The sequence below is a fragment of the Gymnoscopelus microlampas genome, assembly GCF_963454915.1.
Source record: "Gymnoscopelus microlampas genome assembly, chromosome: 1".
In the NCBI taxonomy this organism is placed as follows: Eukaryota; Metazoa; Chordata; class Actinopteri; order Myctophiformes; family Myctophidae; genus Gymnoscopelus; species Gymnoscopelus microlampas.
The window spans coordinates 10,189,429-10,216,573 of NC_139962.1; the positions used below are offsets into that span (position 1 = coordinate 10,189,429).

General features: G+C 41.4%; 2 protein-coding genes across 2 annotated transcripts; both read left to right on the forward strand.

The window, feature by feature from the left end:
• Positions 1-3,260: 3,260 nt before the first annotated feature.
• LOC311046653 (myosin heavy chain, fast skeletal muscle-like) lies at positions 3,261-21,064 on the forward strand. The gene is made up of 40 exons (XM_084059127.1): positions 3,261-3,307; positions 3,429-3,647; positions 3,748-3,891; positions 4,603-4,759; positions 4,856-4,883; positions 4,973-5,093; positions 5,214-5,306; positions 5,394-5,457; positions 5,683-5,781; positions 5,873-5,976; positions 6,632-6,770; positions 6,866-6,984; positions 7,970-8,119; positions 8,548-8,718; positions 9,428-9,740; positions 10,532-10,596; positions 10,911-10,998; positions 12,076-12,193; positions 12,282-12,405; positions 12,502-12,638; positions 12,721-12,976; positions 13,889-14,131; positions 14,272-14,448; positions 14,538-14,683; positions 14,831-14,921; positions 15,226-15,615; positions 15,856-15,982; positions 16,106-16,224; positions 16,318-16,514; positions 16,649-16,832; positions 16,926-17,091; positions 17,445-17,569; positions 17,699-18,007; positions 18,144-18,347; positions 18,434-18,559; positions 18,758-18,928; positions 19,171-19,275; positions 19,362-19,457; positions 20,699-20,827; positions 20,940-21,064. Exons 2-40 carry the CDS (start codon positions 3,441-3,443, stop codon positions 20,958-20,960), a joined length of 5,823 nt encoding a protein of 1,940 aa, XP_083915253.1. The 5' UTR covers positions 3,261-3,307; positions 3,429-3,440; the 3' UTR covers positions 20,961-21,064.
• A 4,324-nt stretch (positions 21,065-25,388) lies between these two features.
• Positions 25,389-25,634, forward strand: LOC311042699 (transcription elongation factor 1 homolog; the record flags this gene model as incomplete). The annotated part of the gene is made up of 1 exon (XM_084053611.1): positions 25,389-25,634. The coding sequence occupies one exon, from the start codon at positions 25,389-25,391 to the stop codon at positions 25,632-25,634; it is 246 nt and encodes an 81-aa protein (XP_083909737.1).
• Between the last annotated feature and the right edge of the window lie 1,511 nt (positions 25,635-27,145).

The following is a 27,145-nucleotide window of genomic DNA, read 5'->3' on the forward strand; positions in this document are numbered from 1 at the left end:
ACCCTGATGGATGTATATCCAAACCTTCTAAACCGCTCTAAAAACCCACCTTTTCAATATGGCTTTCCCCAGATTCCTGCACTCCCCCCTGTCTCACCATTCCACTGTTTATATTGATTTGATTCCATAGTCTTAGCATTTTCTTAACGTTTTTTTTAAAAGTTGATTTTCTTTTGTTGTTTTCTCCTCCCCCCATGTAAAGCATATTTGGGTACTTAGAAAAGCGCTATATATATATTTGATATATTATTATTATAGCTACCATTTACCCATACTGTATGACCTGTGATTGCATCTCAGTGATCTAGCATGGAAACTCAGACACAGATCACATTACCTGCAGTATAGAGACCTAGAGCACAAACTGAGCTATTATTAACCACATGAACCTGAGCAAACAGTGTGTTTTCATGTGTTGTTATGTGGGCCCCATGCATGCAGGAAGACTGGCTGGTTTCTATGGTACCATCATAGCTAATGGTGAGGCACAGGTAATCGTCCCAATTACCTCCAAGTTCCCGATCACAACATCACCATTATTTAACTTTTAGTTAGATGTCCCCGTAGCTCAGTCGGTAGGGCTTTCGCCTTTGGGCTACACATGGTTCGATCCCAGGCGCCATCAACTCAGCGTATGAGTAGCATGACTCGGGTGTGGCAAGTACTGGGAGCTGATGGTGTGGCGCTTCACCTCAGCATTCCATCTCCCAGCTGGGTCTAGTGCATTGTAACAGGGACAGAGCAAACTCCCGCATTCTCAGCTGATACCGACAATAAGCCTCTCCAACTTACTTACTGTAGATAAGATATTTCAAATGCAAATAATGAAATAATTAGTAAGAGTCCACCTTTAAATGAGTTAATACTGTAGTGTTAGGAGGAGAGTAATGATGGGCCTTTGCTTAGGTGTAGTCCAGAAATATTCATTAATGTTTGTTCCTGGTCTGATTGGAACATTAGTAGAGTCGCATCTTCTCAGAGCTGTCATTTCAGAAAAAAAGGACAGGGTGACAACGAAGTGACCAGTTAAGCCCAATTTCAAAAATAGCAAAAAAATAGCCGATCTACAAGCTCACAAGTGAGATTTTAGATCTGCTATTTAAGGGGGGGGGGGGGGGGGGGATGTTAACACCAGATTGAGAGTGGCTAATGAATGTATGCAGACATGTTTCATGTGTCAGATGTGTAGATGGATGGGCATGGATTGAGATGGATTCCGACATTCAGAAGTGAATTTGAGGTTCATCATCATCATCATCATCATCATAAACTTTATTTAAACTCGGAGAACAGTTGAGGGGCAGGCCCTCATGTTCAATGTAGCCGAGGTAACAATACAGAACACAATACCCATTCATATACAACAATAATTAAAAACACATAACACAGAAAATACTTACAAACTTACAATCTTCAACAAAAGTGTTAGAAACCATTGGTTGCCCTGAACTGACCCAAAGAAGGAAATGAGGACACGAGGGGTGGCAATGCCCAATTGACGCCCCTGCTTGTTCCTCCGCGTCTTTGCTTGGGTCCGTTTGGGTCATCAAACATATTCTGAATAGTAAGATCACGTTTAACATTTAATTCAACACTCAAAGAAGACCCAGCACCCTGCCAATAAACCTAGATTATTTTTATTACTGGCAACTGGTATGAAGTCAAGGTCAGAAATGTCTTAAACGTGGTACCAACTCTGGTGGGCAAGGTTGAAGGTATAAGTTACAATATCATACCACGTATATTAATAGGATTTAGATGTTAATGACTAATAAAATCATGAACATAAAATGCATGTCGACAGATACTGAATGAAATCCTTTTAAAGGCATGCCCCTACTTATAGTTCCTGCGTTGCAAGCAATAAATTCTCAATATAAATGAGGCGGTTGTGAGATGGTTTGAGTGCAGGACGATTTCAAAGTTTCATTTGGGAGGTGAGTGAGACTATGATTTATATATTGAAATAAATGTAAGATGCTAACTAACTGCCTGACAATTTGTTCAGTTGTCTTTGACAAACAAATAATGTAACCTTAATTCATACAATGACATTAGAATAGATTAGAATATAACAGAAATAAGAGACTAAACAAAAAATATATTTGAACAAATATAATTTAATTTCATGGCATCCTACTATAATTCTAGTAACCTCTGTCTGTAGTGGTGAGGCTGTCTGTAGTGGTGAGGCTGTCTGTAGTGGTGAAGCTACCCGGTTCTCCTCAGTGGCTGGAGCAAGCAATTGCTCTGATTTTGCACACAGCCATTGACCATTACCATCTGAACTTAACTGTGAAGCCCCTTTTTCAATTTCATCAAATCTCAGCTTCTTATTAGCGTTTATGTGTGAAAGAATGTCGCCTCCCGGGTTGCCAGATCATGTGCGCATATCCCCCCACGGATGCGTCGACCGGGTATGGTCTAGTGAATATAACTAACACGTATGCTAAAATGGATCAAACTGTGGAACTATTGACAAACTGAGCTTTTTTTTTAAATCTCTTACCAAGTGGTGTATGGTAATATTTAACACATAGAATCGGTAGTCTTTTCGTATAGTGTGATAAACCCAACAGACAAAGTACATATTGTCACAGGGCAGCCCTTGCCCTACAGGGACAATGCACACTCACTCATCAAACTATAAACTGCTTCTAAATGTATCATCACTTGGAAGTGACTGTTTGGGTGTGTTGTGTGTTTCATATTTGTATACCGGTATACAAATGAGTGATGAGTGAGTGTGCATTGTTCCTGTCAAGTCTCTATAGGGCACGGCTGCCCCGTGACACATATATTATGTATAAAATATATAGATACAAGGTATGTGACTTCTATTGTGACATCTATCAGTTTTAGTTACTGTTACTATTGATGCTTTAGTATCAGTGTCTCTACTATAGCATATACACATGTTGTTCTAAAGCTACGTATGATGCCTCATTGCACATGTATGCCTCGTGCCTCATTGCATATTTATATATGTTTCCCTTTATTCTCCCTGCCCTTATTGTGCTATGCTAAAGACTTTTCATAGTTTCTATTTCATGTTATTTAAATTGTATTTTTATTCTTATCTTATCTTGGTTTTGATTATATATTGATTTATTTTACTATTACTATTGTAATTGTTGTTGTAGCACAGTACGCTGTGGGACGCACACAATTGCACTTTGAGTACTGACAAATAAAACCTTCTTCTTCTTCTTCAATATGGTGTGCCCCCCCCTCCCCCCCACACACACACACATACACTTAGGGTTTGCACTTGAAGGTTCCAGCTGTTACTGCGTAGCGGGGAAAAGTGAGTGTCATCCTTTTTCTACTAAACTAACCTACAAGACTAGTCCTAAAAAGTCCTATAATTCTCTGCTCAGATCTCAAGTCAGCAAAGGCATCAACGCCATCTTTATTTCTGTCTACAGAAAGCCGGCACCATGAGTACCGACGCGGAGATGGAGCAATATGGCGGGGCCGCCATGTACCTCCGTAAGCCAGAGAGGGAGAGAATGGAGGCTCAAGCTGCACCCTTTGATGCCAAAACTGCAGCATATGTGGCCGATGTTAAGGAGCTGTATCTCAAGTGTAAAATTATAAAGAAGGACGGTAACAAAACCACCGTGGAAATCCTCGACACCAAGGAGGTACGTAGGTAGAGGTGTATCTAAAATCAAATCGTGGAACAGTACAACTGTAATCACAACACATTCTGAAGTTGTGTGTTTTTTTGTTTTTATTGTCCAGGAAAGAACTGTGAAAGAGGACGATGTGACCCCCATGAACCCTCCCAAGTATGACAAGATTGAGGACATGGCCATGATGACCCACCTCACTGAAGCCACTGTCCTGTATAACCTCAAAGAGCGTTATGCAGCGTGGATGATCTATGTAAGATGTTATACCTGCTGACTCTGAGAACAGTACAGCATTCTGCTCTGAGCTGTCAATAGCCACGATAAAAGAAAAAAAGTACAGAGTAGTAACATCCTGAAGAAAAACTAAACAAGATGTAATAACAGTTGGCTGTTCCCTCATGCCACTTGGAACTGGTGGCTGTAATCCCCCAGCCAGTGATGGAAGAAGAAGTACTAAAAAAAATGCAATACTGCAATGTAGAAATACTCTGTTACAAGTAAAAGTCTGGTGAAAGCAAGTGAAAGCAAAAAAGTACTGGCATCAAAATATACTTAAAGTACCAAAAGTAAAAGTACTCATTATGCAGAATGTTTTCAACATAAAAATCTTTTGAAAATAGCAGAACTACAACGGGTTGCGTTGCGAGTTGCAACCCGTTGTGAACTTGTAGATCAGCTATTTTCAAATAGCCAAAGTTTTAAATAAGGCTGAAGTGGTAAATATGTTTTCTGGTAATAATAAATGTACAAAGTAACTAGTAACTAAAAGTTTTCAAATAATTGTAAAGTGCAATATATTTAACTGCAATATAGTGGAGTAGAAGTAAAAGTTGAAAATGTTATACTCCAGTGAAGTAAAAAATACCTCAACATTTTACTTATGTACAGTACTTTCCACCATCCGTTGCCCCAGATAATATCTGGGACAACATATATTATGTTCTCTCTCTCTTGTCCCCTTCAGACCTACTCTGGCTTGTTCTGTGCAACTGTGAACCCCTACAAGTGGCTCCCAGTGTACGACCAGCATGTTGTAAATGCCTACAGAGGCAAGAAGCGTATTGAGGCTCCACCCCACATCTTCTCTGTCTCTGACAACGCTTATCAGTTCATGCTGATGGGTACGTACTGGTCAAGACAATGTAAACAAATATACAGCTATAATGGTTTTGTGCTGTATACATGACTAAAAGTACATTTGCTTTACATTTTTACAGATCATGAGAACCAGTCTGTCTTGATCACGTAAGTTTCTCATCTACAAAGCATAAGAAAAGAACATTGTGGTCAAATTCACTAACTGCGTTTCTCTGAATGTATGCATTTATAACCAGTGGAGAATCCGGTGCTGGAAAGACTGTGAACACCAAGCGTGTCATCCAGTACTTTGCAACAGCAGCATCTGGTTCTGGAGACAAGAAGGAAGCACCAAATATCGGTGCTGGCAAAATCAAGGTATTTGTACAGGTTTTAAACTTGGACAAATTACACATTTTGAACATGAAGAATTTATATGCAATATAGAAATTCAATTTACAATAATTCTGACCAAATTCTACATTGGGTGATGTCTAGGGGTCACTGGAAGATCAGATTATTGCAGCCAATCCCTTGCTGGAGGCCTATGGTAATGCCAAGACTGTGAGGAATGACAACTCCTCTCGCTTTGTAAGTGTAAAATAATTATGTAATGAGACATCCTGCAATCATTTCATAATGTAGAGGGATTTTTACAAATTGTGCTTTATGAAACAGGGTAAATTCATCCGAATCTGGTTCAACAGTAGCGGTAAACTGGCCAGTGCTGATATTGAGACATGTAAGTATGAAATTCACATATTATAATTAAATCATATGTGCCTTAATTTTAGAGGAATCAAATTTGACTTATGTACATAATAATAATAATAATAATAATAATAATAATAATAATAATAATAATAAGTGTAATAATAATAATAGTAATAATAATACAAATAATAATAATAATAATAACAATATTATATAATATATATTATTAATAATAATACTACAACTCTTATAGATCTGCTGGAGAAGTCCAGAGTGACCTACCAGCTCGCTGCTGAGAGAGGATATCATATCTTCTATCAGATGATGACCGGTCACAAAGCTTACATTATTGGTAAATTGAAAATGGACTAATGATGCAGTGATTACATCAATGAATGAATAAAAACTAATTTTCACCCTTTTTCTTTTTAATCCCTTTTCAGACATGTGTCTGATCACCACCAACCCCTATGACTTCCCATTGTGCAGCATGGGTCAGATCACTGTGGCCAGCATTAATGACAAAGAGGAGCTGGACGCCACTGATGTCAGTAAACATATTTTTTATAATAGGTTTCTAATATTCAGTGTACAGTCAGTTGCTCTGCAAGTGCAATGCTTGTATTTTCAAGTGATGTTTTTTATGGTCATGAAGTGCATGTGGGTCATGACCGAAAGAATAAGATTGCTGATACAAGCAGCCGAAATGAGTTTTCTCAGACGGGTGGCCGTCTCTCTCTCCCTTAGAGATAGAGTGAGAAGTTCGGTCATCCGCGAGAGACTCGGAGTAGAACCTCTGCTCCTTCACTTGGAAAGGAGCCAGCTTAGGTGGTTCGGGCATCTAGTACGGATGCGTCTCCCTAGGGCGGTCTTCACTTCACGTCCCACTGGGAGGAGACCCCCTGGCAGACCAAGGACCAGATGGGGGGATTACATCTCCACACTGGCCTTGGAACACCTCAGGATCCCCCAGGAAGAAGTTGCTAATGTTGCTCGGTAAAGGGAAGTCTGGAGCTCTCTAATGGAACTGTTGCCCCCGCGACCCGATTCCGAATAATCGGTTTAAGATGGATGGATGGATGGATGGATGTTTGTTAAAGTAATGTGTTAATGTCAATCTTTTGAACAAAGGATGCTATTGACGTCCTTCTAAAGTGATGTTTGTTAATGTAATGTTTTAATCTCAATCTTTTGATTGACAGGATGCTATTGACATCCTGGGCTTCACTAATGACGACAAGCAGTACATCTACAAGTTCACCGGTGCAGTGATGCATCATGGGGTCTTGAAGTTCAAACAGAAACAGCGTGAGGAACAGGCTGAGCCTGATGGCACAGAGGGTGAGCATTATCTTCAGCCAAGGAATGAAAACAATCAATAGTTTATCATAAGTATTGTATTTTAATACATTCTATATTCTTATGACTTATTTTAGAGGCTGACAAGATTTCCTACCTGATGGGTCTGAACTCAGCAGAGATGCTAAAGGCTTACTGCTATCCCAGAGTGAAGGTTGGAAATGAGTATGTCACTAAGGGACAAACTGTGTCACAGGTGAGAAATTTACTTTATTTTATTTTTCTGAATTCATACGCACCATATTCTCTACATGACATACCATTAGAACTGTAATATCTTTTATTGTTCTGAATTCATACACACCTTATATTCTTGACACAACATACCATCAGAACTGTAATATCTTTTTGAGTTGTGTCCAGACTTAATGTCTGACATATTTTGACAGTAGTGCTACCCATAAAAACTACACATTGTGTAGCGATCCTATTAAAATTGCCTAGTGGGTGGGTGGGCATTTTTCCAGATACACAGCACATGCGTGGACACGACAACACAAACGCACGCACACACGCCAAACACACACACACACACACACACACACACACACACACACACACACACACACACACGCGCGCACTCTCCACACACGTTGTGGTCGTTCCGGGACGCAACACGCAGATCCACCATCACACAAATGTAAATTAATTCTTAAGAAGTTTGCGACATCTCCATCCCCCCCTCTCGGTTGCCTGACACACACACACACACGCGCACGCGCACGCACACGCACACGCACACGCACACACACACACACACACACACACACACACACACACACACACACAATAATAGTATATTATATGTAACGTATGATACACTGCCAAAGAAACAATGAGAGACCACACTGAGTAGAACCACTGCTCCTTCACTTGGAAAGGAGTCAGCTTAGGTGGTTTGGTAAAAATATAAACAATTAAATACACACACATTTTAACATTCAACATTTTAAAGTAATAAAAAAGCAATTATATTCAAAACAAATCACTTCAAAATTCACATAATGTCTCATTTCAACAGAGTGAGTGACAGTCTTCTAGCCTTTCAAGTCAATCAGTCCGTGCTATACCACAGTGCTATACCCACATTAAATGGGGGTGGAAAATGCATGGATATATACTTCTTTGGAAGAAATGTATCACAATTCACACCCCTACTAATAATGTTCCTGTTTCCTCAGGTAATGAACTCAGTGGGTGCCTTGGCTAAGTCCATCTATGAGAAGATGTTCTTGTGGATGGTCATCAGGATCAACGAGATGCTGGACACCAAGAACCCCAGAAGCTACTACATTGGTGTGCTGGACATCGCTGGTTTTGAAATCTTTGATGTAAGCATGGACTTGTTTTTTAAGTTGTAGACTAATGACTTTTTGTCACAATTACTTTAAAGGTAGTTTTAAAAGTAGTTCACCCAAGAAATTACTTATTTTCTATCAATTACACAACCCATGAAGCATTGAATTCATGGAGATGTTTTTGTTTATATCGCATTCCTAAGCCAATCATTTGATAACCGGCGGTCTCTCCGGTAAGAGTCTTCTTTGTGTAAGTAAGGTGTTTTTGTGCAATTAAGGCGTTCATTTACGAAAAAATACAAAAAGTTAAAATCTGGAGATAAGAGGTTTCTGCCCAACAACAACAATATATAGCAACATAGGTTTTTCAGAAAACTTGTTAGGATTCAGAAGACATTTGTAGAATCGGCCTCAGGTCTTAATGGGTTAAAAGATTAAAGTAATGATATTTCCACCTACAGTTCAACACCCTGGAGCAGCTGTGCATCAACTTCACCAATGAGAAACTGCAACAGTTTTTCAATCACACCATGTTTGTACTGGAACAAGAAGAGTACAAGAAAGAGGGCATTCCCTGGGATACCATTGACTTCGGCATGGACCTGGCCGTCTGCATTGAGCTCATTGAGAAGGTAATATACTGTCTGCATTGAGCTCATTGAGAAGGTAATATACTGTCTGCATTGAGCTCATTGAGAAGGTAATATACTGTCTGCATTGAGCTCATTGAGAAGGTAATATACTGTCTGCATTGAGCTCATTGAGAAGGTGGTAAATGGACTTGACTGTCTGCATTGAGCTCATTGAGAAGGTATACTATTATTTTGTGATGTTAAACACGTCATGAAATGGCTTTATTGATAACTTTTCTGCTAAGCACATTCAAAGATGGTTAATTAATGAAGATAAACCATCCCAATTGGAGCCACTAGAGGCAAAATGGTACACAAATCCTAATGGTCTACTAGGTGGGCGTCTGATGGAAAATTTCGCAAACGTCCGATGTTTAGTGAGATATGGGACTCACGCAGGTGAATTCAATCAAGATTCATATATACATACATTCATAAGGGCCTACTGTATCTATGTCATTCCGCAGTACGTTTACCTTTTCAGGACGAAATTAAAATGAGATCTTTATGGACTTTTGACATAAGAATTTAAAAAAATACATATATTTTTTCTCAGACTTTTGGCATCTATTGATAGATATGTCCTCATTATGACCGTGGGTATGCTCTAAAAGTGCGAAACCCGTATTTTTTATTTCACACGTCTTTAATATTGTTTATGTTAATGCATTTTGCTTTTGGTGATTTGTCTTTTGTCTCCTTCACAAAGCCCTTGGGTATCTTCTCCATCCTTGAAGAGGAGTGCATGTTCCCAAAGGCCTCAGACACCACCTTCAAGGCCAAGCTCTATGATCAGCATCTTGGAAAGTGTAAAGCCTTTGAGAAGCCCAAGCCTGTCAAAGGCAAGCCTGAGGCAATGCAGCCCCACTTCTCCCTTAATCACTATGCCGGTACGGTGGACTACAGCATCACAGGCTGGCTAGAGAAAAACAAGGATCCCCTCAACGACTCTGTGGTGCAACTGTACCAGAAGTCTTCAGTGAAGCTGCTGTCTGTGTTCTATCCTCCTCCTGAGCCTGAAGGTATGTTTATTAATATAATAATATAATATAATGTGTTCTATCCTCCTCCTGAGCCTGAAGGTATGTTTATTAATATAATTATATAATATAATGTGTTCTATCCTCCTCCTGAGCCTGAAGGTATGTTTATTAATATAATAATATAATATAATGTGTTCTATCCTCCTCCTGAGCCTGAAGGTATGTTTATTAATATAATAATATAATATAATGTGTTCTATCCTCCTCCTGAGCCTGAAGGTATGTTTGCCAGACCCAAGGGGTCGGCCTACATGAGGCTTTGTCTGTTCCTCTTTCGTCCCTCTTTCGTCCCTCTTTTGTCCCTCTTTTCCTCTTTTCCTCTGCACACACGTCATGCGTCCGGCCATTCAGATTTCAACCACTAGGGGTCTGGCAGTACCAGGTCTCCTGGTTCCCTTGTTATTAATATAATAATATAATATAATGTGTTCTATCCTCCTCCCGAGCCTGAATGGTATAACAGTTTAACTGCTGACTTTGTTCTATCCTCCCCTCAAAAACTTAAGGGAAATCAATATATCTAATCAAAGCAATTACCAAGTTCATAAAATAATGACATTATTATTTGACAGTAAAATCCTCAACTTGTGATATTAAAGCTGCACTTTGTAACTTTCTTCTTCTACCCCGGATTTGAACCCGGTTTCCTGTGCAAGTGCTGGATCTTTTATCATTGAGCTAATAGAGCCTACAATATAGCTGTTGACTTAACAAATGAAGAATAATTTGTTAAAGTTAAAATAAACTGTCTGCTCATGATTCTACCAAAGGAGCGGGAGCAGGAGGCAAGAAGAAGAAGGGTGGTTCCATGATGACTGTGTCTGCTGCTTTCAGGGTAAGAATATTTATTCATGATCAACATTATCTATAGTCATGCAACAAATAGGCACAATATATTGTCATGTTGTAAATATTAATAAACAATGTTGTGAGCTTATAGATCAGCTATTCTTGAATAGCTGTAGAATAAAATAGGGCTTGTTGTATGTTTTGCTTAAATGTTTTAAATAATAATCTAAATCTGCAAAGTAACTAGTAGCCTAACTAAAGTTTTCAAATAATTGTAGTGAAGTAAAAAATACAATATTGTATCTTTTTTTTTTTTTTACTGATAATGAATCTACTTGGCTCTTTATTATGTCTGGACAGGAGAACCTGGGGAAGCTGATGACCAACCTGAGGAGCACTCATCCTCACTTTGTGCGTTGCCTGATTCCTAACGAGTCCAAGACTCCAGGTAAACACAGAAAATATATATAACTAGAAAATGTGCTCCTCGGAGCACAGGTCTCCGCCAGTACTGTTCCTGATTAATCCTGTCTTAAGTGTTACTTGATTAATCCTGTCTTAAGTATTACTCCGCTATTTCTCAGCCATTTCGTGATTACTCCTGTCTTACCTCACTTTGAAAGAGGCCAAGACTCTTTCAAAGTGACACATCTATTTATAGGCCGCTATACGTCATGCGTCTCACTAGCCAATCAGAGCACACTCTTTCAACGTATTGTCACGTGTCACGTGAGGCTTGACCAATGTTAGCTTGGCCGAGGGGGGGGGGGGGGGGGGGGGGAAGTGAAAACATAGTCTCCTGGCGGAAACAATTATATATATATATATTATTATTATATACGTAATTATATATAGATATGATTATTGACTGTGAGGTGGTCATTTAATGCAACTTAGGCCAGTGTGTCCTTATTTTGTCCTAATCTTACTACTATATAATTGACAAAAGCTCCGAAGTTCGGCAGCGATTCGCAAGCACATGATCACTCCACATGCCGCCAAGACCCGTCACAGACTGTTAGAGAGCTCAGAGCTATGGCTATGTTTTAGGCATCTTACCCCACCTCGATCAGTGATCAGACTCTCGGTTTGATTGATTCTCTGATTTGCCTATCAGACCCTCAGCCTGATCTGGCAGGTTGCCATAGCAACCAGATACAGGAAGTCTGACCTCTTTATCACATGACCGAGGTTGGGAGGTTGGGAGGTTGGGACTAGAGGTTAGGGCCGCAAAGCAAAGCGGGGAAGGAGGAGAGGGGAGGAGAGGACCCGAGAGGAGAGGAGAGGCCAGAGAGGCCGGACTTGTGTGCAGAGCTATAATTAGGCCAGGCTTTGGCGTTTTGGGTCTCTTGACCTGTATTTGTTAAACTAGATGTGAGGGCTCTGACATTATGTATAATAATAATATGTATATAATTATATATAAATATGATTATTGACTGTGAGGTGGTCATTTAATGCAACTTAGGCCAGTGTGTCCTTATTTTGTCCTAATAATAATAATGATGAAGCAACATCTTTACAGGCCTGATGGAGAACTTCCTGGTCATACATCAGCTTAGGTGTAATGGTGTGCTGGAGGGCATCAGGATTTGTAGGAAGGGCTACCCCAGCAGAATCCCCTATGCTGACTTCAAGCAAAGGTATTCATTCCTTTTTTCCTGGTTTTAGTTCCATAACTATTAACGGGAGGCATGCAAAATGACCCTGAACTTTTGCAAAATACTATAGGTACAAAGTACTGAACGCCGCCGCATGTCCTGAGGGCCAGTTCATGGACAACAAGAAAGCCTCGGAGAAGCTGCTTGGGTCCATCGAAGTACCTCATGATGAGTACAAGTTTGGACACACCAAGGTAAACACACTCCGAATCTGCACCATTGTATTGAGAGAGGACTAAAAGTTGGCTTTGCAGTCGATTATTTACATACGTTTGTAATATCCTATGCAGGTGTTCTTCAAAGCTGGTCTGCTGGGTACGCTGGAGGAAATGCGAGATGAGAAGCTGGCTATTCTGGTCGGCATGACTCAGGCTCTCTCCCGAGGTTTCCTCATGCGGAAGGAGTTTGTTGAGATGATGAAAAGAAGGTATTCTTTGACAACATAATTTAATGTAATATTTAGTTTCTAAGGTACACTTTTTCAATTACCGTAACTGTTTCCCCAACAGAGAAGCCATTTTCACCATCCAGTTCAACGTGCGTGCATTCGTGAACGTGAAACACTGGCCATGGATGAAGCTCTACTACAAGATCAAGCCTCTTCTGCAGAGTGCTGAGACTGAGAAGGAGCTGATGAACATGAAGGAGAACTATGAAAAAATGAAGATTGACCTGGCTACGGCCCTAGCCTCGAAAAAATCACTGGAGGAGAAGATGATTTCTCTGGTACAGGAGAAGAATAACCTGGCACTGGCAGCCTCATCAGTAAGTACAGTACATTTCTGCAAGGACGTCATGTAGCTATGTCTTATCTCATATATTCACCCTGAACAAGCACTGTTGTAGTGAGTTTCTGCACTGAGCTCGGATCAAACCGCTCTCCCCAACTCGGCAACCCAAAGCACAACCTTACTGTGTCAATAGAGCTAAGCCTGTCGATTGGCAGAGCTGTTGTAGCCGGGTCTTGTTCCGGGATCACTACATATATATATATTTTTAACTACATTTTTATCCCACGATTTTGCAACCCCATTTTTTTCACCCAGTGCCAATTCTCTAAGTAATCCTGGGCAATACACTCCCTCTGCTAACCTAGGGAGAGCCCAGAGCCTAGCTCATACGTCCTTCAATACATTTTCCCGGTAGGACGTAGTGCGTGGAAGGAACACGTTGTTCCAACCAGTTCCTTTCCCCTCCATCAGGCGCCCTGGCCAGGGGGAGGCAGTATAGTGACCAGGATTACTGCATGTTTTTGTGAGGGAATCTACCGGGGAGAACATGTAAACTCCACACAGAGTGGGCCCTTTCGCCAACCCCATCTAGGGTATGGGCACTGATGACGTGGAGGGGAGGACACGGCCCCAGCGCCCACAGCGTCCCCAGCTGGAATCGAACCTAGGACCTTCTAGCTGTGAGGCGACAGTGCTACCGACTGCGCCACCGTGCTACCAACTGGGCCATCTACCCCCTCGTTTTTTTAGAGCGCGCCCTCATGCTTCAGACTTCACACATTACGCTCCTCACATCTCACAACGTCCCTCACGAGAAGACAACCCGCTCCACATCCTGCCGCCAGATGTTAATGGAGCTAAGCTCGATTGGCAGAGATATGTTGCGGCTTGGTCTTGTCCGGGGGTCACTACACTGACATGTTTCCTTATTATTTATTTATTTAAGGGAGAAGATAGTCTGAACGATGCTGAGGAGAGATGTGAGGGTCTTATTAAAAGTAAGATCCAGTTGGAGGCAAAACTCAAAGAGACGACTGAGAGACTGGAGGACGAGGAGGAGATCAACGCTGAGCTGACCGCCAAGAAGCGGAAGCTGGAGGATGAATGTTCTGAGCTCAAGAAGGACATTGATGACCTGGAGCTGACCTTGGCCAAAGTGGAGAAGGAGAAACACGCCACTGAAAACAAGGTTCATGATTATACACTCTATGATCATACACTCTATGATCATACACTCTATGATTATACACTCTATACTCTATGAACAAGGTTCACACTCTATTAGTTGTCTTATCAATTTATAATACAAGTTCTGTTGTGCTTATTCAGGTGAAGAACCTGACCGAGGAGATGGCCTCTCAGGATGAAGGTCTGGCTAAGCTGACCAAGGAAAAGAAAGCCCTCCAAGAGGCCCATCAGCAGACCCTAGATGACCTGCAGGCAGAGGAAGACAAAGTCAACACTCTGACCAAGGCCAAGACCAAGCTGGAACAGCAAGTTGATGATGTGAGTTCATCAAGTGAATCAAGATGTTTTGAACACATTATGTTTATTGTTGTACTGAATTATTCATTGTTGTTTTTATTATTGTGCAGTTGGAGGGTTCACTGGAGCAAGAGAAGAAGCTCCGCATGGACCTGGAGAGAGCCAAGAGAAAGCTTGAGGGGGATCTGAAACTGGCCCAGGAATCCATCATGGACCTGGAGAACGACAAGCAGCAGTCAGACGAGAAGATAAAGAAGTAATGTGGAACACAATAATACTAATTAATAATAATAAGAATTCAAATTTATAATGAATTAATAATAATAACAATGATGACATTTCATGGAGAAAAAACACCTGCAGAATGACACTAAAATGAAATATGATGTACTGTATTCCACAGGAAGGAGTTTGAAACAAGCCAGCTTCTGAGTAAGATTGAGGATGAACAATCTTTGGGGGCTCAGCTGCAAAAGAAGATCAAAGAGCTCCAGGTATGTAACATTTCTTTCAAATCTAAAGTTGAACCGTTTAAACCCTACATAGGTAGTTGACCAGGGTCCCCCATGGGTCTATACTTGGCCCCCTCCTTTTCTTTTTCCTTTTACCAAATCTCTTTGCCACTGCAGATCCAAAGCTCACAACGTGTCTCACAAAATGTTGTAAATGTTTGCTTATTATGACATGCCCAAACTAGGGATGCAAGGGTTCATTCAAGTGTATACATCTTTTTTTTATAAAAAATTATGAGTAAATCATGATTTTCACATGTTATTCTATTATCCTTAATTTGAAAAGGCTCGTATTGAAGAACTGGAGGAAGAGATCGAGGCTGAACGTGCCGCTCGTGCCAAGGTTGAGAAGCAGAGAGCTGATATCTCCAGGGAACTTGAGGAGATCAGTGAGAGGCTGGAGGAAGCTGGTGGAGCCACCGCCGCTCAGATCGAGATGAACAAGAAGCGCGAGGCTGAGTTCCAGAAGCTGCGTCGTGACCTCGAAGAGTCCACCCTGCAGCACGAGGCCACCGCCTCTGCTCTCCGTAAGAAACAGGCTGACAGTGTTGCGGAGCTGGGTGAACAGATCGACAACCTCCAGCGTGTCAAGCAGAAACTGGAGAAGGAGAAGAGCGAATTCAAGATGGAGATCGATGACCTGTCCAGCAACATGGAGGCTGTCGCTAAGGCAAAGGTAAGAATGGAATGTCTGTGGATAATTCTTCAGATAATACTTGTTCAATGAACTGAAAATGAAAAAATACTTGAAATGCATTGATTGATGGCCAGTGATTGATCCCACTTCTGACATCAATTGCAGCGTTTCGTTTCTAAACAAAGTACTCAATTGACAATTTAGAAAAATGTGTACAATATTGAACTACTGTCAAAAGACTACTGTCATTAATTGAATATGTCCAATGTTAATTAACAGGGAAATCTTGAGAAGATGTGCCGCACCCTTGAGGACCAACTCAGTGAAATCAAGTCCAAGAGTGATGAGAATGTTCGCCAGTTAAATGATATTGGAGCTCAGAGAGCAAGACTTTTGACTGAAAATGGTAAATGTTCTTGTTTGTCCATGGCACCAAATTCCATATTTTAGAGATGATGATTTTATTAAGAGTTAACCCAATTCCTTTACAAATATGTATTCAACAAAGATGATACAACTTTTTTTTAAGGTGAGTTTACTCGTCAACTTGAGGAGAAGGAAGCTCTTGTCTCACAGCTCACTAGAGGCAAGCAGGCCTTCACCCAACAGATTGAAGAGTTGAAGAGACACGTTGAAGAGGAGGTCAAGGTGAGGAGCATTTTCTTTTACAAATAGGCCTTGAATTATATTTCTGTGTTTTTATATTCAGTTGACATTATTTTCGCAATTTTCTTTTGACAGGCAAAGAATGCCCTTGCCCATGGTGTGCAATCAGCTCGCCACGACTGTGACCTTCTGAGGGAGCAGTTTGAGGAGGAACAGGAGGCCAAGGCTGAACTGCAGCGTGGAATGTCCAAGGCCAACAGTGAGGTGGCTCAGTGGAGGAGCAAGTATGAGACTGATGCTGTCCAACGCACTGAGGAGCTGGAGGAATCTAAGTAAGTGATCGGTGTTTTACACAGTCAGGTACCACTCTCTATACAGTGAACAATGTTTTACACTATCATGGGTACCACTCTTTATACAAAATATTGCCCACAATGATTTGATTCCATTCTAAACTGATCAACAGGAAGAAGCTAGCCCAGCGTCTTCAGGAAGCTGAGGAGCAAATTGAGGCTGTGAATTCCAAGTGCGCCTCTCTGGAGAAAACCAAACAGAGACTCCAGGGTGAAGTGGAAGACCTCATGATTGATGTGGAGAGGGCCAATGGTTTGGCTGCCAACCTTGACAAGAAACAGAGGAACTTCGATAAGGTGCTTTGACATACAGTAGATTATTTTAAAACGTAATGATTTTAGCCTCCATAAAGTGTTGGTAAATGACACGTCATTAAAAATGGTGTGCAGGTCCTGGCAGAATGGAAGCAGAAATACGAAGAGGGGCAGGCAGAGCTGGAGGGAGCTCAGAAAGAGGCTCGTTCTCTCAGCACTGAGTTGTTTAAGATGAAGAATTCCTATGAGGAGTCTCTGGATCAACTGGAGACCATGAAGAGAGAGAACAAGAACCTGCAGCGTGAGACTTTCTCTACATACTTTGTTCAATATCAGTTTTACTTCAATGTTTTTTGCCAACTTGTTTTGAGCCAAGAGTGGTGTTTGTTAACGGGCCAAAATGGGTCCTCGTTTTAATCAGTTTATCTCAAAGTTGGGTTCATATGTGTTTAATATTCAAAGTAAATATAAACATGCCTTTAAAAAAAATTAAGTCAATATTCTACACATTTCTCTGAATTGTCTATTGAGTAGGCTACTTTGTTTAGAAACAAAACACTACAATTGATGTCAGAAGTGGGATAAATCAATGTATATAGAGTTCAAGATCAATTGTGGATTATGCTCCTCATTAATGATTTTCAATCAATGCAGAGGAGATCTCGGACCTGACTGAACAGATTGGTGAAACTGGAAAGAACATCCATGAGCTGGAAAAGAACAAGAAACAAGTGGAGACAGAGAAGTTAGAGATCCAGACAGCCCTTGAGGAAGCTGAGGTAAGACTTTTAGCTTGGCAATTGTGGCTATATTAGATTTTGTACCAATACGATTCAAAAAGTGGAGTAATACATATTACATTCATACAGTAGGTCCACTCTATTTTTTGATCCTGTGTTACATTTTAGGGTACTCTGGAGCACGAGGAGTCCAAGATTCTTCGTGTCCAGCTGGAGCTCAACCAGATCAAGGGTGAGGTGGACAGGAAGCTGGCAGAGAAGGATGAAGAGATGGAGCAGATCAAGAGGAACAGCCAGAGAGTGATTGACTCCATGCAGAGCACTCTGGACTCTGAGGTCAGGAGCAGGAACGATGCCCTGAGGATCAAGAAGAAGATGGAGGGAGACCTGAACGAGATGGAGGTTCAGCTGAGTCATGCCAACCGCCAGGCTGCTGAGTCCCAGAAGCAGCTGAGGAACGTCCAAGGACAGCTTAAGGTGCAAAACATATATAGTTAGACACATATTGAACAAAACATAGTAGTTAGACACATATCCAAACAGTTGAACTGCTCTGATGAATGAGTCACATTCTGTTGTTTCTCTTCACCGCTTCAAATGTGATTTATCCTAGGATGCCCAACTGCACCTTGATGATGCTATCAGAAGTCAAGAAGATCTGAAGGAACAAGCTGCTATGGTGGAGCGTAGGAACGGCCTCATGCTTGCAGAGATTGAGGAGCTGAGAGTGGCTCTGGAACAGACAGAGAGAGGCCGCAAAGTGGCTGAACAAGAACTAGTGGATGCTAGTGAACGTGGTGGACTGTTGTACTCCCAGGTCAAGTCAATGAAAAACTCTCAACGCCAAATATTTAACATACAAGTCATGCATACTTACATTGTTCAACTGAATGTTTATTTTAGAACACAAGCCTTTTGAACACCAAGAAGAAACTGGAGGCTGACCTGATCCAGGTCCAAGGTGAAGTGGATGACAGTGTTCAAGAAGCAAGGAATGCTGAGGAGAAGGCCAAGAAGGCCATCACTGATGTAAGTTAGGATGTCCTGTCCTACCCTCATCTATTAGATATTCTTATAGTCATCACTGATGTACTGTAAGTTAGGATGTCCTGTCCTACCCTCATAGATATCACTGATGTAAGTTAGGATGTCCAACTCTCATCTGTTAGATATCCTCATGTCATGCTTCATATTAACATACAATACAATGCAACAATGACATTACAGGCTGCTATGATGGCCGAGGAGTTGAAGAAGGAGCAGGACACCAGTTCTCACCTGGAAAGGATGAAGAAGAACCTGGAGGTCACAGTCAAGGACCTGCAGCACCGCCTCGATGAGGCTGAGAACCTGGCGATGAAGGGAGGCAAGAAGCAGCTCCAGAAACTGGAGTCTAGGGTAAGATGTGGTTTACTTCAACATGGGTAATCATAGAGCCTGGCTATGAAGAGAGGCAAGAAGCAGCTCCAGGAACTGGGGTCTAGGGTCAGATGTGGTTTAATACCAACACAGGTTATAGTCATAGACAATGATATAAGAAGAATTAACCTCATAGTGCATACTTCAATTCTGAAGGTGTTATAGTCATAGACAATGAAATAAGAAGAAATAACTTCATTGTGCATAATTCAATTCTGAAGGTGCGTGAACTGGAGGGAGAGAATGAAGCTGAACAGAGACGTGGAGCGGATGCTGTTAAAGGTGTCCGCAAATACGAGAGGAGAGTGAAGGAGCTGACATACCAGGTACTGTAAAACCATGTTCACTTCAGTGACAAAATGAATAGATTGCATGAACATACAACTAATGCATAAATTAACTGTTACTTCAGACTGAAGAGGACAAGAAAAATCTTGCCAGGCTTCAGGATTTGGTAGATAAACTGCAGATGAAGGTCAAGGGCTTCAAGAGACAGGCTGAGGAAGCGGTAAGAAAAATATTACGTTTTTTTAATTATTTTTGTGTGTGTGCAACCACACCAAGGAATCATAGGAGTCATTTTCTGAACCACTTAAGCCCAACAGTACTGTATATGCTTCTATGACTGGGGTCCCCCAGGGCTCTATACTAGGTTCGCTCCTTTCTTCCCTCTTAACCAAATATCTCCACTGAAAACATCTACACGCTCATCATGCTGCATTGTACGTTTGTAGATCTGCTTTATTTTAGCCGAATATTCGGCAGTTTTCACAGAAGGTTCGCATATTATAACATGCCCAGAATAGGGATGCTAGGGTTCAAGTGCACACTATGGAGTCATAGTAATAAGTTACGTATAAGGCTTTTATGATGTGAATATGACCATCAACAGCGTGTTTTTCACTGTCTATTTAGGTGCTTTCTGTGAGCAGCACAATATAAACAGTCTCCACACAAATCTCAAAGATTGGTGTGGCACGGCAGCCACACCATAGTGCCACGCTGCACATGCGGGTTATGTGTGGATGGATGCTATGGCCTGTTAATGTATGGTTGCTGAGCTTCCATGAGTCCACAACGCACGAGCGATGCACACGCATGCAGTGTGTTCCAGGCATCATGATAAAACTACATTACAAAATTACATCACAGAGATGGTTGATTGATTTAGAAAGATAGACCATCCCAATTGGAATCAGTAGAGGTGAAATGGTAGACAAGTCCTACAAATGGTCTCCTATTGTAAGAGCTACTGGTGGCAGATCTCGCAAACATCCTATGTTTACTGGTGCTAAATCCCGCGAGAGTGTGTTGCTGGGACGGAGAAAGGTCGATAATAAAGTTGATTTTCTCCTGATTTGTCTCTCTGAAAAAGATTTTCATTTAAGTATGAAAATCTTTGGAAGATTGTGTGGCTTGTGACGATTGGGTCCAATATTTAGTTCAGTGACCATGGGGCTAAAGAATCGTGTTCACATTCACTCTTCCATTGGAAATAATAGACTATTAGACTCCAACCTTTTTCCGGTCTCCTAAAAAGGCGGCCGCCTACTTCACTCAGATACTCTTTCTTTTTGTCTTGGATGATGGCAACACGCCAAGGCTGGACCCAAGACACTCATGAACATGCAACATGGGCCACTGCATAGCTACAACCACACTTAACAATTTTCCTTATATTGTTGTCTTCTTATCGCAAGATGCTCTTTTCAAATATTGAGGCTTCGAACCATGTCTATCATATTGTAGGAGGAACAAGCCAACACTCACTTGTCCAAGTGCAGAAAGGTTCAGAATGAGCTGGAGGAGGCTGAAGAGCGTGCTGACATTGCTGAATCCCAGGTCAACAAGATGAGAGCTAAAAGTCGTGACTCCAAGGTGAATATGTAATACAATATGAACAAGGCACATTATGTTGGTTATCATTAACTGAGATTTAACGAAAGATTTGTGTTAAATATATTAGTCTAATATATTCATCTTTTCACAGGGAAAAGATGCTGCTGAATAATTTCTTCAATCCAAGAATTCACCCTAAAACGTCATAAAATATGACGCATTGGGGCTATATTCAATAAAACGTTATAAAACGTCATAAAATATGACGCATCAAGCCTGTATTCAATAAAGAATTATAAATATACATATTTTGTCAATTGTTGTTTTCATTACCTCTGCCAGGCCAAAGGCTGGGGCCGGATATTATGTTTTCACCCATTTGTGTGTCTGTGTGTCTGAGAGCTAGTCTTGCAATCTTTCTCGCCCTAATCAGCATTCAACAGCACCACATTTCTTGTGCATGCTGCCAGAAGACCAAGGAAGTCAATCCCCATAATGTCTCATACAATAATCCTTAAAGTATAAAACAAATGGATAAAACAAATAAATGTGTAAAATAAAATACCACACATAGGAACACCAGATAAATAGTTAACCAACCAGATAGTTAGAAATTTCTTGTAACATGCTACGTAGCTAAATCTGTATGAATCATTTTATATTGGTTGTACTGTATACACCTGAAATTTAAGGTAGCTATTTTGGCAACATCTTTGATTACATTCACCAACCAACATGGGATGCTATGAAGTGTAGTCATCTTAACATGGAGAACATATTTTACCAGCCTTAGCCTGTTTCCTAAGACATAGATGGTGAATGTTAATTAGGCTATATGAATGGAAATCATTTATTTACAGACTATCAACAGTATGAACAGGCCTGCTTCTACGGTGGCAACAGTTTCAACCTTGAATGTCTGGGTAATATGTACGTGAATTAATTTGGAAAATCCTTTGTGCCAGATATACTGTAGGGGGGTACGTTAAAAAATAATAAATGAATTGTAGCATGATGTAACATGTTAGCTTGACAATCAGTTATTGTCGACAAGTGACTGCCAAGAGAGAAGCTATAATTTATACATCTGTTGTGTGTGATTTAGATAACCACTCTCAATCAACTGATAAAAGGAGAACAAACACAAGGCAGAAGTGTGTGTTTTTTTTGTACCTTCTACTACCTAGGCCTATCTACTGTACAGTGAGTGAGAGTGGTATTTCCACACACTGGCATACCTGAAGAATATTAAAGTACTGGCCAGGGCTATGTTGTCTTAATCTTAGCCCACACCTATCCCTGTTCCCCAATCAACACAACAGTGGTCACCACCCAGGTTGTTTCTTTAGTCAGGGTGGTGGTCTCTGGTTCACAATCAGTTGAAACCCCTGCTCTACTCTACTGCAGTGGGTGTCAAAGTGGGGTCCAGGGACCCTCTGGTTTCCTTCAGGAGCTTCCAAAAGGACCCTTACAGGTCAGTGACTCTTACGGGTCCATTTGGTTCCATTTGTACACTCTCAGAGTTATAGGGTGTCCTCGAAATTAAAACGTTTGAGAATCCCATGTTCTACTGCAGTGCTTCTCAACCTTTCAGGCCGCGACCCCCCTAAATAATTAAATTGGAACTGGGGACCCCCCCCCCCCCCCCCCACAGAGTCCAGTATTTTAAGCCAGGTTTTAATTGGGATGTCTATTTTGATGTTTCTTTTGATAGCATAGAATGCCCTTCTTGCCTTGTCTCTCAGGTCCTTTACAGCTTGGTTGTAGTTCCCTGTGCTGCTGATGTTTAGGCCAAGGTAGGTATAGTTTTTTGTTTGTTCTAGTGGGATCGTATTTAGGAAAAATTGATGGTTTTGGCGGCTGGATCTTTTTTGAAATATCATGATTTTAGTCTTAGTTAGGTTCACTGTCAGGGCCCATGTCTGTGAGAATTTGTGTAGGAGATCAAGTTGCTGTAAGCATTTGATTTCTGTGTTTGCCAAGGGGATGCCTGGAGCTGTAGACTGTTCTAACGTTTTTGCTAACTCGTTGATATATATGTTGAAGAGTGTTGGACTCAGGCTGCATCCCTGTCTAACTCCTCGGCTTTGGGGGAAAAAGTCTGTGTGCTTTTCGCCTATTTTAACTGCGCATTTGTTGTTTGTGTACATTGATTTTATGATGTCATAGGTTTTCCCCCCATGCCACTTTCCAATAGTTTGTACATCAGACCCTCATGCCAAATTGAATCGAATGCTTTTTTGAAGTCGACAAAGTCGGCAGGAGAATAATTTGCTTTTGTTTTTGTTTATTTGGTTGTCAATTAGGGTGTTTAGAGTGTAAATGTGGTCTGTTGTGCGATATTTTGGTAGAAAGCCAATTTGTGATTTGCTCAGGACATTGCTTTCTGTGAGGAAGTTTAGGATTCTGTTGTTGAGGATCATGCAGAGGATCTTTCCGAGGTTGCTGTTTACACAGATCCCACGGTAGTTATTTGGGTCATATTTGTCTCCACTTTTGTGGAGTGGCGTTATCAGCCCTTGATTCCATGTGCTGGGGAAGATCCCAGAGCTGAGCACTATATTTAGGAGTTTTAGTATGGCCATTTGGAATTTGAGGTCGGTGAATTTTATCATTTCATTTAGAATACCGTCTGCCCCACAGGCCTTCTTGGTTTTAAGTGTTTTTATTTTGTCTTGTAATTATTTTAGGTTGATTTGGGAATCTAGTGGATTCTGGTAGTCTTTTACGGCTGACTCTAGGTTTTGTAGTTTGTCTTTTATTTGTTTTTGCTCTTTGTTTTTCTCGATTGGGCCAAAGAGGCTAGAAAAATGATTCACCCATATATCTCCATTTTGGATGGGTAGTTCGTCCTGTTTTAGTTTATTCAGTCTGTTCCAGTTTTCCCAGAAGCTGTTTGTCTGTATGGAATCTTCGATATCTTGCAGTTGGTTTCTAACATGTTGATCTCTTTTTTCTCTTACTGTGTTTTTGTATTGTTTCAGTGTTTCCCCATATTGAGACGTGTGTTGACGTGTGTTGTGGTTGTCTGGGTCTCTGTGTTTTTGGTTTGATAGTTTCCTTAATTTTTTCCTGAGATTATTGCAGTCATTATCGTACCATTTGTCATTTTCAACGTTTTTTCTGGCTTTCCTGTTTGATACTTTTAAGTTTGCTAGTGAGGCTGTTAGTTCAAATATATGATTGAGGCCTTCTACTGCCCTGTTTACACTTTCACTGTTTTCTTCAAAGGTTTTTTCTAGGAAATGATCCAGTTGTGATTGGACTTGTTTTTGCCTAATAGCATTTTGGAAAGCTTCTGCGCTATGTTCATTCCATTTGTAACGTTTTCTTATAGTATGTAGTTTGTTTGGCGTTTGTTCTTTGTGTCTGTGTGTTGATCTGCTTAGATAGGCTGTGATTCTGTTGTGGTCTGACAGGGGTGTTTGCGGGCTGACTGTGAAGGCTCTGAGCGATGCTAGGTTTATGTCCGTGATAAAGTAATCTACCGAGCTGTTTCCCAGGGATGAGCTGTATGTATATCTACCGAAGGAGTCCCCTCGGAGTCTACCGTTAACAATGTACAGACCCAGTGAGCGACAGAGCTGTAGCAGTTGTGACCCATGTTTGTTTGTTGTTTTGTCGTGATTGTATCTCGGGGGACATGTTGGGGAGCTGATGTTTCCCCCTCCTGGTAGGTGTTTGTTTCCCTGTGTGTTGAGGGTGTCAGGCCCTTGTCCTGTTCTGGCATTTAGGTCTCCACAAATTACGATGTGACCGTGTGCCTGGAAACGGCTGATATCCTCTTCTAGTGTGGGGAAAAAGTCCTCTGTATAGTAAGGGGATTCAATTGGGGGGATGTAGGTGGCACACAGGTAGACATTTTTTTCGGTTGTGGTAAGTTCCTTGTTTATTTCTAGCCAGATGGAAGATGTTCCAGTTTTGACTAGCTTAATGGCGTGGACTAGTTCTGATTTGTACCATATTAGCATACCTCCAGAGTCCCTTCCCTGGGTGACTCCTGCCAGCTTTGTAGATGGTACCAAACCCAAACCCATATAAATAGAGTGGATGCTCACTAAGCAGTACAAAGTGTCTTGCAGGCATCAGTGTTAGTTACCAGGGTGTTATTGCTGCGTTCGTCATTTTCCATTGCGAGCTCCGAGAGACTGACGGTAAGAATTGAGAGTGTTTACACGACGATAAATGCATGTATTTCTGATATGTTTTACAGTTTTGTGTGTATATTTCATGTCAGTAATTTGTTGTCGTGTTGTTGTTTGTGTTTCCTTTCCTAGGTTTATAACCTATTGGCCTATAAGTGTTAGAGTAAGTTTGTATTGTAAAGTTAGTACAATAAAATCATCAAAGACACAGGTCTGAGTTGTGTCCGCTAACTCGGTTGCTCCAATACCCTTTACAAGGGGAGATCTAATCAGTTGCATTGCTTGTGCGACTGGCTAGATAATTGTACAGATGTGGCATCTCTCACAACATGTATAGAAGGGGCACGTCATAGATTCAGAAGTCAGTCCAACTACGAACTACATCTAACCCAGCTTCTCTGAACGTTACAGCAGACCTTGCGGAGAGCGAACAGGGAGGCGTTGACAGGTCAACAATGGGACGCAGAAAGGCCACGAGGAAGCCAGCACCCAAGAAACAACGGCGTCTGGACACCATGTTCACCTGCCCGTTCTGCAACCACTACAACTCCTGTGATGTCAAAATGGAAAGGACTCAAAATGTGGGCTCTATAACATGCCGTATTTGCATGGAGAAGCACGAAACGCCTATACATTATCTGTCAGAGCCGGTGGATGTTTTCAGTGCGTGGATAGATGCCTGTGAAGAGGCCAATGCATAGCCCTTCAAGGTTTAATACAGTAGAGTTAATGCAACTCAGTAGTCAAGTCAGTAGGCTACTGCAAATGCTGTAAATAACATTGTAAATGTAACTTAACTGTGACTTTACCATCCTACATGAACGTGTTTTGGATCTGGTCAATAAAAAACAAAGAACAAGTAGCATGTCATTCATTTAATTCAGAAGTTCAAGTACAACTACATGTCCATTTTCTTGGTTACAATACAAAATGTGTCAGGATGAAAACACAATAAACAGTGTGTCTGTATCCATAACTATCAGAGGATAGTATTAAGTGGTATCCACAATTTATCTCAAACCTTACTGAGGAACAGTATCTAGTAAGTAATAGGCAATGTCTACAGCATATATTATCTGTGTACATTTTTACACTATCAACCAAAACTAATGTGATTTTTTATTTATTTTTAATCAGTGACACAATAGAGGCACACTAACCACTTTCTACCCGCGGTCCCTATGTTGAGCATGTCATAGGGGAACATTTTCACAAAAGAAAAAAATGTTGTGAAAACATATCTCCATAGACCCCTTAACAGACGACGTCACACTGATAAGAACCAGTATGCGTGCAACCAGTATGCGCTAAATGAAACCCATTCTATCAGGTCTCGCCAGGACGTGCCAACACACAAGAGGGGGTTGGGGTGTGCTGAAACTAGCGCACCCCGAAACAACAGGTTGGAAATTGATTGCGTGAAACAATCACCTGCGCATCCAGTCTCAATGTTAGTAAACAATTAATTGGTCTATGCAAAACACAGGTGAGCTTGTGTAGCAGGATGGGCGTGGGTTCCCACGCTGCCCACGGCCCCATCCTCCGCCCACTCATCAGTGGGCTGATTGATAACAGTATTAAAGCAACGCACCCCCACACTCAGTTAGCTGTCTGTCTCCACACCTGGTCCACTATTCATTCAGGCTGGCCTGTTGGGCTCGTCTGGTCTGCACTTGCATCGCGCATCAGTGCAGGTATGTCTCTCCGTCTTGCTGTTTATGTTATAGTCTTATGCTGCGTAGAGCACGGTCTTGAACTTGACCATGACCGTTTGTGTCCTCTGTAGCCCTGTTGTGTCTACCCCTCCCGTTGGCGTTTGCGCCGAGCGTGTGTTGCCTCACACTGCACAACGGGTACGTTGGTGGTCATTCCTCTCCGCAGTATATCAAGTAATATATATATATATAATTCTATGTCAGGCGGGCACTATAATAATCATGGCCTTTATTATTACTACAGTTATTCCTACCGGTGTCCGCCGCTGCAAGCGGGCCATCGTGGCTTCCGCCTTTTGCTGCATAGCGGTACGTTACTGTCTGTCTCTCTGCTCCTGTCTTAATGAACATTAGTATTATAAATTGGTAGAATGACAGGGCCCTTTATCGTTTCAGGCACTGTGATACCTGCTGCTGCTTTGCTGCTTTTGAATTACCCATGTTACCACGTATTACGAATCCTTTCACACTGACGCTCCACTCTCTGAGGTTTCCCT

What these genes read in the sequence shown, in the direction of transcription:
- LOC311046653 (XM_084059127.1), top strand. Translation starts at nt 3,441, where the DNA reads ATGAGTACCGACGCGGAGATGGAGCAATATGGCGGGGCCGCCATGTAC. An exon ending in CTGTGTCTGCTGCTTTCAGG is followed by an intron (nt 10,597 to 10,910) that starts GTAAGAATATTT and finishes ATGTCTGGACAG; the next exon opens with GAGAACCTGGGGAAGCTGAT. An exon ending in CAGCCCTTGAGGAAGCTGAG is followed by an intron (nt 17,570 to 17,698) that starts GTAAGACTTTTA and finishes GTTACATTTTAG; the next exon opens with GGTACTCTGGAGCACGAGGA.